Source organism: Lampetra fluviatilis, chromosome 3 (assembly GCF_964198595.1).
Source record: "Lampetra fluviatilis chromosome 3, kcLamFluv1.1, whole genome shotgun sequence".
NCBI lineage: Eukaryota > Metazoa > Chordata > Hyperoartia > Petromyzontiformes > Petromyzontidae > Lampetra > Lampetra fluviatilis.
This window is the reverse complement of record NC_136277.1, coordinates 33877416-33890357: the sequence shown is the minus strand read 5'-3', so window position 1 is coordinate 33890357 and position 12942 is coordinate 33877416. Positions and strand designations below refer to the sequence as shown.

Sequence of the window (12942 nt, the reverse complement as noted above, 5' to 3'; positions counted from 1 at the left end):
TATTCACAGCCCCCCACCCACCTCTCCTTCTCCAACGCCACCGCCACCCACCTTGACCCCCCTTTCGACCCCCATTTCAAAGAACCGCCCCCCCCTCTCCCTCGTTCCCCCACCTCCTGCCCCCCCCCCCCGCCGTCGCAAACTCACCTTGACCCCCATTCCACAGAACCATCTCCCCCCCCCCTTCTTCCCTCCCTCCACCCATCCCCACTTAGTTTTTGGACATACGGTACGTGCATGCATAGAGACAAAGATAAAGATCCCCCGTATAGCCTCAGCAGACTGTTAGGGCAAGTGCTGTTAGCGAGCAGCACCTATGAAGGCCAGCACGGCACACGAGGGGGTGGGTGGCCGTCACCACGCCCGGGCCGCCTTTGTCTCCCCAGTGGCGATGTTCACGCAACCGTATCGACGACTCATTTGAGGCTGAGTCGACCTAGGGGAGGCCCAGGACCGGTTCAGATAATCGTCGCTGGTGTTGGCCGTGAGCCGGATCACGCCCTGCTTTCCCCCCCCCCCTCCCCCCCCAGGCTGCCCCAGCGACCGCTGGGGTCCCCACTGCACCCACCGCTGTCAGTGTCTGAACGGGGCTCGGTGTAACCCCTTGACGGGGGTCTGCGACTGCGCCCCCGGCTTCCGGGGAGCCCAGTGCGGGGAGCCGTGCCCCCCCGGGACGTACGGACCGGGCTGCCTCGTGCCGTGCCGCTGTCACAACGAGGCCACGTGCCACCCTGCCACGGGCCAATGCGTGTGCCAGCCTGGGTTCACCGCGCCGCTGTGAGGAATCGTCGCTTACAATTGACTCGACGGTGGAACATGAATCAATCGTTCGTTCGTTTATTTTTATGTTTGCCGTCTCTTCTTCGCACGGTTGCTCTTCCCAATTGTGCCATCATGTTCATCATCCCATCGGTGGATGAAGAACGGCTATGGTTTACCATCGTCGTTGTCATTCTTTTGAGAAGCCATCTGAGTGGCCACTTTGTGATGCCGTCTTGATGATGCCATCTGAGATGCCATCCGTGGGACCACGTTATGATGCCATCACATTCCCGCACGCCCTGCCGTAAGAGAGAACTGTCGCTCTTCGCACGATCACCTGCTTAATTCCTCCATAACAGAGGTTTTTTGGGTTAGATCGCGTAAATATATAAATGTGTCGTTAAAACCCGCCACCACCCGACACAGCCAACTAGTAAGGGTTGTCACGTAAACAGAACGTGGCCAATTCGTCATTAGGACAGCACACCGGTGTGTTGGAGAGCCAAGCCACACCATTTACAATCTGAGTACGACGTTTCGCCAGTAATTACAACTAGCTTCATCAGGCGACAGCCAGATGCAGATCGGCAGGTCGTTGGTTCAATTACACCTCACTTTGCTGATGAGACACTGCATGCCGAAACCGGTCCAGGGTTTCGCTCGTTGCTTTTGAATGAATTCTGCTGAAATGGTGCACTCCCAGAAGGCCGTGCGGCTGATGAAATGTGTAAGACGTACCTTGATATATTGACCACGTGGAGTAACGCGTCGTTTGCTTATCTGCTTCTCTGTTCATCTCAGAGCTGCAATTATCCAAGTTGGGTCACGGTTTCGCAAACCACAGTCCTCGCCACCCACCATCACGCTGCGCCTCTCATCGTTTACCAATTCCCTTCCCATTCTAGAACGAATTAACGCTTTCCACGCTCCACGCGCCCCATGATTGGTAAACACAGCCCGCGTGACGCGCAATGCAATTGACGCTGTCTGCGTCACGCGGAAAACGTGAACGCGCGCGCGCACACTGAAATCTCAGTCTTAGTTGGAATTGGCTCATAACGTAGACATGCTTGTTTAGGACCGGAGTTTTGGAATCGCTGGGTCAGGTCTATGTCGATATGGATGCCGTGACGGCAGGAATGGCGGCTGGGCCGTCACGCGACCCTTCTCTCTGCCTCTCTCTGCCTCTCTCGCTGCTGTCAGCTCCTTGCTTTCACCGTCCATAGCTCGCGACGGGACGTGGGGTGGGGGTCGCTTTAAGCCTCGCGGCGTTTCCCATCTCTTGGGAGCGGATGGGAGACCCCCCGCGAGCATGAGGCGGATGGGTGGGCGTTGATCCGATATCAAATTGGAGCGGGGTGGCTTTGAAGGATTCAGGGAAAGCGCCACTCCGCCACCAGAGCCGTCCCTAGGGTACGACGAATCGGGGAGATTGCCCCGGGCCCCGCGCTCAGGGGGGGGGGGGGCGTTTGGACGGTACGTCAGATGTTATACTTCCGGTGTGAATTGCCCAGGGCCCTGCATCCCCCCTATGGACCGCCCTGCCTGCCACCCGCAGGCGATAGCGCGGCGCCCCGAGGCGAGCGTGATTGGTTAAATGCCTTCCACGTGGAGACGTAAATAACGGCCACCATCATCATCTGGTCGCCGGTTCGATTTCCCGGCGCGGCAGTTGAAACAGTGGGCAAGTTTATTCAATTTCTGCCCTCCACCCTCTCCCCGCTACTACCCCACCACAGTTCGTCCATGGGCAGGGTCGTGCTTGGTGGGGTAAAGTGTGGGTACACCGACCCCTATAACATTCCAAAATTACCCGCAAATTACTCAAATGGGATGATACTCACACACAGCAGCAGCAGCAGCAGCAATGATCGCCCACCTACTGACAGACGAATGCCCAAGGTCACTCTTGCAAATGAGACTCCCATGGACCGTAGAGTAAACCTACTGTAGTAGTCTGTGAACTTTCAAGGGAGGAGGAAAATCAAAAGGACACGAACTCTCTCTCTCTCTCTGCTGAAGCCCTCTCGTCGAGGTCCGCAGCAGCAGCATGACCTCGACATTGGCATCGACACCTTGAACCAAGTTGCTGGCATCATACGCGAAAATAAAACCTCACTTTTTTATTCTTAGGTTTTTTCGGTAAAGTCACGTAGGTAAAAAATCTAAATTAATAAAAGTAAAATAAAAATAAAATAATTACAGCAAGCGTGCTGTGACGGTTCCACCTGAAGACGGAAGCTTGTGTTGCCTCCGAAACGTCGTGATTTTTATTTTATTTTTATTTAATTTTATTAATTTTGATTTTTTTTACCTACGTGACTTTACCGAAAAAACCTAAGAATATGAATACTTGCAGTCACGAAAGCTTCAAATCTAGAATTAAAACCTCACTTCCCCATTCCTCACATCATGTTCCATCCCCCCCCCCCACCTCTCCCTCAACTCTCTCTGCCCCCCCCACCTCCCCGTGGCTGGCCCGTGGCGCGTGCAGCTGCGACGAGCGATGCACAGGGGGCGTCTGCGTGGAGGAGGCGCGGTGCCCCTGCCAAAACGGAGGCTCGTGCCCTCATGGCGCGGCGGGACCGTGCGTCTGTGCGCCGGGGTGGACGGTGAGGACGCCCCCGTGGCTCGTTCACATCCTCCACGGGACAGCAACAGCAGCAGCAACATCATCATCGCCACCCATCATCCATACGGCACCAGCAGGCACCATCATCATCGCCACCGATCACTCATACGGCACCAGCAGACACCATCATCATAGCCACCCATCACTCACACGGCACCAGCAGGTGCCATCATCATCGTCGTCATCATGACGAACTCGATACGTCTACCAGATATCACCACTCACTCTAGATACTCACTGGACATGAGGGTAATCGTGATACCTTCACTCAACATCGCCATCACCGCGAGACCTCCACCGGATACATCCACCCGCGCCGTCAGCTCTACAATCCACCAGACTTACAAATCATCTCCATCAGATCTCGTCATCACCATCCATCGCCATCTCTGTGTCAGCTCTGTACGTCCACCAAACATCATCATCATTTCTACAGTACCACCAGAAGTCATCATCTCCACACCATCATTGGACCATGATATCTACAGCTCCACCATATATCATCATCGATCATCTCGATATCATGTGTATATGTCTAGCAGACATCATCACCACCATTTGCACACCTCCACCAGACATCACCATCATCTCTACACCTCGCGTGTCACCTCGACTCCATCCGCGTGTCGAATTTGCATCAACAAGGCAGTCGTCATAGACACTCGTGGTTTTGTCAATGACACGTGTGGAGCAGAATTCACTGGCGAAAAAGATCTAACCCCAACACTAGAACCAGCTCTTCTCTTGTAGCTACACGTGCAGGGGCGTGTGTCCCGTGGCTTCTTTTGAAAACGAATTTCTTCAGAACCGCATTTTGTGTTCAGTTTGGTGTCCTCCGTCTAGCGCGGCTAGCTACGTACGGTGTGAAAGAAGTTCAACGTACATACATGAGCTTGAGTGCCTGTTAATGATAACAACTATACATTTTAGAGTTACGGTCGGGAACCCAGTTGTATCACTCTGGTGAGCAATTCCATGCAACTCTTTGCCGATCACCATCATCATCATCATCAGCCGCAGCAGATGCGGTCCTGTTCAATCCACTTCTGGATGAAGGTAGCATCCGATCATGAGTCGCAGCAAACGCAGCCAGCAGCTGCATCCGCACGTGGCGTCTGCTGCCCCCCCCCCCCCCACACAGCGGCCACGATCTCATTTCGGTACAAGCGCCTTCTCCCCTGTCTCTCTCTCCCTCTGTACCCTCAGCCATGCTCCGCTGGGGAGAATGATGAAAATATCCTTCCCCGCCTCGGGAAAGAGTCAAGCAAAAACGTTTACTCTTTCAAATAAAGGGGACAGTTGCGTTTAATGCAGAGAAATGTGCCACCCCCCACCCTCTTATGGTGAGGCCTCTAGAAAATAAAACTCATAAACTGTTGACGCGGCGCGGGAGAGGAGCGAGAGGATGCGCGCGCGTGATTGATTGAGAGGCCGTGATGGATCGCGTGCGCGTGAGCGACCCTGCATTGTGATCTCCGTGTCGCGTCTCTCGATCTCCTTCTCTCTCCGTCTCTCCCATTTTATTTCCTCTCAACTCTCCATCCATCCATCTCATTCTCTCTCCGTTGTGTCTCTCCTCGTCTCTCTGCGTGTCTCCTTCTTTTTCCTCTCCGCTCTCTCTCCGTCTCGCTCCTGCGTCGACTCTTCATCTCTCTCCTGCCCTCGATTTCCACCTCTTCGCATCTCTTCCTCTCTCCACTTGTATATCTCCCCCCCCCTCTCTCCCCCCTGCGTCTCTCGTTTTTGCCTCTCCTTTCTCTCGTTCGCTCCTCTCTCAACTCTCGACCCCTCTCTAAATGTATATCTCCTCCCGCCGCCTCCTCCTCCTCCTCCTCACTGTCTCTCTCCTCTTGCCCTTCACCAGGATGCGTCTCTCTCTCTCACTTTTCAGCCGATCAGACAAAAATTTCGGTTATCTTGTTTAAAGTTAATTTTTTTTCATCAAATCAGATTTTTTTGTAAAAATATTTTTGTATTGATTGGTGTCACTTCCAAGTTGTTGTCAAGGGGAGCAAAGCGAGTCGAGGAGGCGGACACGGTCTCTGATCTCCTGACCTACCTGTTCTCATTCGCTTATCTCACGGTCTTCTTCACACAGCTTCTGATCTCCCGAATATCGTCTCTACTGGCCACCCCGATAGTTCGGTCTTCCGATCACCTCATGGTCTGGCCTCCTGATCTGGTCTCCTTATCTTCTGATCTCCTGATTCGATCTCCTCGTTTTCTCCTGGTCTATCCGGGTCCCATCGTCTCTTCATCTTCTGATCCCAAAGGGAATGTTGAATCCTAGTTTCCTGATCTCCTTATCTGATCACCTTGACTCCGAATCTCATAGCCCCCCGATCTCTTTCCGATTTCCTGATTCCCTTTCGGTCACTACAATCCCCCTTTTCTCCCCGGTGACCCCCCCCCCCGTGCCCCCCGCCCCCTCCAGGGGGCCGCGTGCGCCGTTCCGTGTCCCCCGGGCCGCTTCGGGGACAGCTGCGCCGAGCGGTGCCGCTGTCACAACGGCGCGCAGTGCGACCACGTGACGGGGAAGTGCACGTGCCCGCCAGGGTACACCAGCTCAAGGTACTCACTCGCACGCGCACAAAGACAGCCCCGGTGCGGCGTCCAACCAGGCTGTTGTGGGAAGTGCTGGAGGGGTGGTGGGGCCAGAAACACGCCCGACCGCCTTTGTCTCCCCGTTGATGTTTTCTTTTTCGCATTGCACAGAGTACGGTACTCGTACAAAGGTCCGCGTACGTTCGTAAATAACTTCCTCGCTGATCGAGTGGCGATTGCTCTGTGCTGTGCATGACCAGCAATTGAACTCAGGTCGCCGGGTTCGGAGCATCGAGCGCGAACCCCGCTCCTCCACCGCATCACAACAACAAACACGACCACGACCACAACCACCCCACCAGCAGCACCACCACCACCATCTGCTGTATCTGGCAAGGCCACCCTCCCTTCTCCCTCCCCTCTAAGCCACCCCCCACCCAGATCCTCCCCCCGCTCCCCCCACAGCCCCCCCCCCCGCCATCTCTCGCCACGCTCTCTCGAGGCCGTGCGCGCGCGTCACCGAGCGCGTGTGAGTACGGGGAGCGGTGGCACAGCGGTTAGCGCGCTGGGCCACGGATCCGCCGAACAAAGTTCGATTCCCGCTCACGCGCGAAACCGGTGGCGATTATCTGAACCAGTCCTAGGCGATCCTCTAGGTCGACTCAGCCTCAAATGGGTACCTGGCGTGATGTCTACATAGAGCCGGTCTTCATAGGTGCTCGCAAACAGCACTTTCCCCAAAAGTCTGTTGAAGGCGATAGGACGGTATTGTTTGTCTCGTGTGTGCTCCACGTGTGAGTAGGTGTGTGTGTGTGTAGGGGTATGAGTGTAGCTGTGTGTGCCTGTGCGTTTGAGGTCAATTTGCGTCCTTTCATCAACCACACGAGGCCCGTCGTGCCGTGATGCCCTCACTGCCGCACCACGTGACGAGCGAAGGGCAGATGCCATTAATTAATTTGCTCTTCAGGTGGCGTGAGAGAATGTTTTATGTTTTACTTGGCATTTTGTCTGAGACAGAGACGCGCAAGTGACGAGATGGGGGTGGGCGATTTAATTACACGTGGGGGGGCGGGGGGGGTGTTGGAGGGCGCCTTTCGTTGAAATCGAACAGTCGCTTTCGTGCAAAGTCGACCGCCCATCAGGTCGGGGCACCCAGATGTTGGCTGTGTGTGTATGAGCAGCGTAAGTGTGCGTGTGTGTATGAGCGGTGTGCGTGTGTGTATGAGCGGTGTGCGTGTGTGTATGAGCAGCGTGCGTGTGTGTGTGTGAGCAGCGTGCGTGTGTGTGTGATCGGCGTGCGTGTGCGTGTGTGTATGAGCGGCGTGCGTGTGTGTATCTGTAAATATTTGGAGCGGTGGTGCAGTGGTGAGCGCACTGCGCTACAAACCCGGCGACTCGAGTTCATTCGCAATGGGGAGACAAAATGCGGGGCCGAGCGTTGTGCTGACCCCCCCACCCCTCCTTCTAAATCCACCCCCTCGTGTGCCGTGCCGGCCTTATCCGGGGCTCGCCAGCAGCCCTTGCCCCAACAGTCTGTGAAGGCTATGTGGGTGATCTGTGTCGTTGTGCGTGCACGCGCGCGTGAGCCTCACTGCTCGCACGTGTGGCGGACCTCGTGGTGTTGTTTGGTATTCAGGCCACATTGACCTTCCTCTGCTCGCCGCGTGAGCAGAGCGCACATGCGCACTCGCTTATTAATTGCGTTCAGAGATCACGTGAGTGCGTAGACAATGTGCGAGCGTGTGCTTGTCTAGCCTCAAGTGAATACCTGGTGCGGTGTGCAGTAAACATCGCCACTGGGGAGACAAAGGCGGTTGCGCGTGGTGCTGGCCACCCACCCACTCGTGTGCCATTTCGGCCCTCATAGGCGCTGCTCTCTAACAGCACTTGCCCCAACAGTGTGTTAATGCTATACGGGGGATCTTTGTCTTTTGTAGTGCCGGCCACCCACCTCCTCGTGTGTCCTGCCGGCTGTTAAATATGATCGCTAACAGCACTTAGCCAAAGAAAAAGTCTGTTGAGGATATACTGGGGATCTTTGATTTTGTCTTTGCGTGTGTTAATGTGTGGGGAGTGGTGGCGCAGCGGTTAGACGCACTGCGCTGCGAACCCGTCCACCCGCGTTCGATTCTTCGCTCACGACCAATAACGGTGGCAAATATTTGAACTGGTCCTGAGTCGACCTGGGGGAGGACCCCCGAGGTCGACTGAGTTACGTGGTTCCCCATTTAAATGATGTTGATGAGTCAAATTCTCGACCGGAATTTGGAACTTATTGCTGCTCCACATGGTATGCTGATTGAGCATGGGGGGGGGGGGGGGGTCTGCATTTATTTATATCTATAAAATAAAATGCGTACATTTTTAATTGCACTTTCGATATTAGTGAGTCATTTTCACACCCTTCTTTGTGTATTTAAAAAAAAACAATTTAGGATAATGATCGGAATAAATACCGTTCTTCTAATCCGCATCTGCAACAGTAGCAGTCATTTCACGTTCGTGTTTTTTGCCTTTTAATTTGGGAGGCGTTGGGAAGGGGGCGGGGGGGGGAGTGGTGCGCGTGTGTGGGGGGTGTGGGGGTGGTGGCATTGGCGGGGGGATGGAGGGCAAGGGAGGCGAGGGATTCGAGTCACGTCCAGCCACTGACGATCGTCAGTTTGTTTAAATTCCCAACACTCGGACATTCAGCGGAGTTCGCGCGAACTCCGTCGTCTCGACCACGGTGTCACTTGTCGCCTTCGCTGGGAGGAGGAGGAGGGGTTGGTGGCTCCCGGTCGAGATGGACGTCGCGAGTTGGAGGAGGGGACGCACCGGGTGGGGGAGGGGGAGGGGAAGTCCCCCGCATGACCGCGAGAGATGGCGACGGTTTTGGTGAGGCCATCCTCCAGCAGTGGATTGATCACGGTTGATGATTGAAGATGATGGCAGATATTTGAAACCTCACCTATCCTGGGGACAATCCCAGCAAGGGAGACAGCTGCTCGCTCCTCTTCTCAGCCCCGGACAGCTCCGGCTGAAGCAAACGTCGTGCTTGATTGTTTCAACGTTTTGTCTCGTGTACACAGAGCTCAAGGGGCCAGGATTAGAGGTCTAATTTGCAACAGTGACCTGACTGCATATTCTGTGAGTCTGGGAGATCGTTCCATGAAAGCGATGATGATGATGATGATTATGATGCCTACGCCCCCCTCCCCACTCTCCCGCCTTGCCCCCCCACACCACCACCAAGGTGCCAGGACGCGTGCCCCCTGGGCAGGCATGGCCAGGACTGTGCCTTGCCGTGCGACTGCGACAACGGCGCACGCTGCTTCCACGTGAGCGGCGCGTGTCTCTGCGAGTCGGGCTTCGGCGGGGCCCGCTGTGAGCACCGCCTCTGCCCCCCAGGGCTCTACGGCCCCAACTGCGAGCAGCCGTGTCCCTGCGACCCCGACCACACAGCCAGGTGAGTGGTGGGGGCATGGGGGTAGGGGACGTGGGGGAAGGTGGGGCGGGTACACCTGTGCACTCGCTTATGCATCCACCTGTGCAGTTACTAAACTAAACAATTTTAAAAAAAATATTTTACCAGGTAAGGACCATTGAGTTATGTAGCTTTTTTTCAGAAGCGACCTGGCCACAACATGATTGCTCAACGAAGTGGCTTGTCACGTGGAAATGTATAGCAGCCAAATACTCTAAACGCGGGATGTTGATTTTAAATGTGGAGGGAAAAACCGGAGGACCCGGAGAAAAATCCACACGACTACGGGGAGGGAGAGACACGCAAACTCCACATATACAGGCGTCAGGGTCGGGGATCGAACCCACGCCTCCTGTATATTAGTAGTTAACACCTCGCCAACGTTACATTAGTCACTCACGCATGGACTCACCGGTGCACTCATCTATCTACTCACCTGCGTATTCACTAGCAGGGAGTGAATCGTGTAATTCTATTCCCATCGCCCATATCAGGACATTGTGTTGCACTGAAAATTTCTGGTAAAACACTCGGATCTCAACTCATCCTCATCGCGAAATAATCCACCACCACCAACACCACAACCACCACCACCACTGTCAACACCAGCATCACCACTACCACAACAGAGCCACTCGCTGTCTCTGGCCACCTCGTGACCACACCGCGTCCCCTCCCACCCTTTTGCTGAGTCCCGGCAGAAGTGAGCGAGCTCTCAGCCGAATTGAGCGGCGCATTGTTCGAGTTGTGGATGAGTGGATTAGCGTTAGGAGTAGGGATAGACTCGAGCGCGATGATTGAATGGCCACGCGATTGTCCCCGCGTGACGCCGCGCGTCATTCCCCCCCCCCCCCACTGCCCCACAGCAATGGCTCTTAATCAGGTCACGCGCTCCAGGGATACAAACTGGGACTATCACTTGCCCTCCCGTACCCCCTTTATCCCGACTCTCCCCCCCCCTCTTCCTCGTTCACCTCCCGCTACCCCCTCTGTTCTGTGGGTTGGGGGAGGACGCGGGGGGGGGGGGGTTTGTCCCCGCCGGGGGTATTTGACTCATTCACACAATGTGCGTGTGACTGTGATTGCCTCGAGTCTTGCTTTGAATAATAGCTTTACACGATCATCATCATCACTGTTATTGTTATTTAATTGCAGAAGCAAAGATAAAGGCGCAGGCCTGCAGTTGCTCGCTCAAGACACTGCTGGCAGCAAGGCCTCCACCACCACGTTTGGGGGGAGCCCTAGGAGGACCCCTCTACCGAGGGGTACTTATAAAATTAGATTATCATGTTTATATTTTTATAATGCTTAAATAAGTGTATGGCGGAAGAGTTGCCTTGATAGGAGCACAAATTGGTCAGTCTTTTTGTGTTCGTTATCCCACCTCTCCGATGCCGCTGTATATATTGTTATTAGTATTACGTCTTCGGAACAATTCATTGTTTATTTGTTACACGGAAAATTCCGTTGAGGCTCGGTAGTCACGGCCCGCAGCCAGCGAACAAAAAGGTTGACAGGAGCCCAGCAAGCAGCCAGCCAGGAAACTCGAGGCATATCTTCAAACGAAAATGTAATAGTCGTCGTGCGATGATTATTTTCAGCCAGAGAGATTATTAGCTCGCCAGGAAACGCACGCGTGCGTGCGTGTGCGCGGGCAGAACCCGGGTGCTTTAAGGGCCTTGGCTGCGAGGCGCTAAATCTTCCTGGCCGCGCTCTTAGCATTATTACCATAATACACTGTGTTAAGAGCGGCGGAGGTTCCAAATAATTCCGGGTTAATGTGTTCAAAAAAAAAAAACCCATCAATTTAATATTGCATACACACGTGGGCACACACACACACGTACGCGCACAAGCATGCACGAGCACAGCACACGTGCACAAAGACAAATATTGCCCGTATAACCTTAACAGGCAGTTGGGGCAAGTGCTGCTGGCGAGCACCTATGGAATCCGGCACGGTGCACGAGCGGGTGGGTGACCAGCATAACCACCGGCCGCCTTTGTCTCCCTCGTGCTGACGTTTACACTCCGCAGCGGGATTACTCAATTGCAAGGTCGGAGTCGACCTATGGTAGGCCCAGGATCGGTCCAAATATTCGCCGCCATTATTGGCCGTGAATGTGCAAATGAACTCGGGTTGCCAATCATCATTCACACGAACGCCGATGCGCGCACGCACGCACACGCACGCACGCGCACGCACGCGCACGCACACGCACGCACGCGCACGCACGCACGCACGCGCACGCACGCGCACCGAGTCTCTGCGCTGAAAATGTAATGTCGTGGGCGAACTCGGCGCGTGGAATATGGATTCGCACATTCATGCGGACAGTATTCCGGCTGGGGATGAGCGTCGCCGCACAGATAGGTCACGATAGTTTTCGCTCTTAATGAATAAAACATCTGGTCCCGCACGGAGATGATAGAGGTGTGAGGCGTTGCGCTGCCCGCCCAACATAAACCACCCCGCCCCCAGCCCGCCTGCCCACACCCCCCCCCCACCCACGGAGTCGACAGAATACTAACGGAGCGGCAGTCGCTGAGTTAACCGAGTCCGCATCTGTAGACGGAGCAATGGACGCGTGTTCGCGTGCAGGTGCGAGGTGGATTGTTGCGTCGCAGGATCGCGAGATGCGGCGGTGGCTTAGGGAGGAAATATTCAGCGATTACAACGCAATCTTGATCAGCATCATCGGCATCATCATCATCTTCATCATCGGCTTGTGTGCATGGGGGCCAGGTGCTAGTCCGTGCCTCGCTGCGCCGCTGGACCGCAGGACGTGGCAGCGGTTCATGGAGGCCTCCATCCAGCAGCGGATTGATCATGGCTGATGGTGACGAGTGGGGCGCCGTGCCCTGCTCCGAGCAGGGCTGGCTGCGTGTGAATATTTATCAATGTAATTGACACGGAATGGCTTCTCATGTGAAATATGACAACTTCATTTTCCAGAGCTCCCTTCCCCGCCCCCGGCACCAGAAAAGGGGAAGAAATTAATGTTTGTGGAATTTCGAAACGTCCCGTTAGCGGAATTTCCTGCCGTCTGGCATAAGTATAATACATCTTCGATTCCTCTTCCCGTCTCCCCCTCCTCTTTGTCGTGTGTGTGTGTGAGAGTGAGTGAGTGTGTGTGCGTGTGTCTCACTGCTGTCACCGTTAGCAGCTGTAATTCCTCGTAAAAGCTCGTGGCTGTAAAGTTGATGTGGGTTTAATTTACTTTGCTCGTGGCGCTGGGAAGAAAAAAAAATATTCTAACTTCACCCCCCCCCTCCCTGCCTCCCACATTACGCACGCACGAATACAGATGCCCGTGTAGCTTACGCCGGCAGTCGGGGCAAGTGCACATAGCGAAGAACCTTTGAAAAACCGGCACGGGGGGAGGGCGGGAGGGGACGATAATACGGCCACTACCACTCACGCCCGTTCGCCTTTGTCTCCCCAATGCAGATGTTTACACACCGCAGCAGGTACTCATTTAAGGCTGACCGCTTTGGGATATTCGTCACTGATGGTGGTTGTTGAGAGGGAATCGGGATT

The 12942-nt window shown here is 54.7% G+C and overlaps 1 protein-coding gene across 1 annotated transcript in view; it reads left to right on the top strand.

Moving 5' to 3' along the window:
• Positions 1-12942, top strand: part of MEGF11 (multiple EGF like domains 11) — an 88220-nt gene that overhangs the window by 40180 nt on the left and 35098 nt on the right. The window contains 4 exon segments of the mRNA XM_078854947.1: positions 531-777; positions 3257-3374; positions 5829-5965; positions 9171-9383. Coding sequence (XP_078711073.1) covers positions 531-777; positions 3257-3374; positions 5829-5965; positions 9171-9383 — 715 coding nt within the window.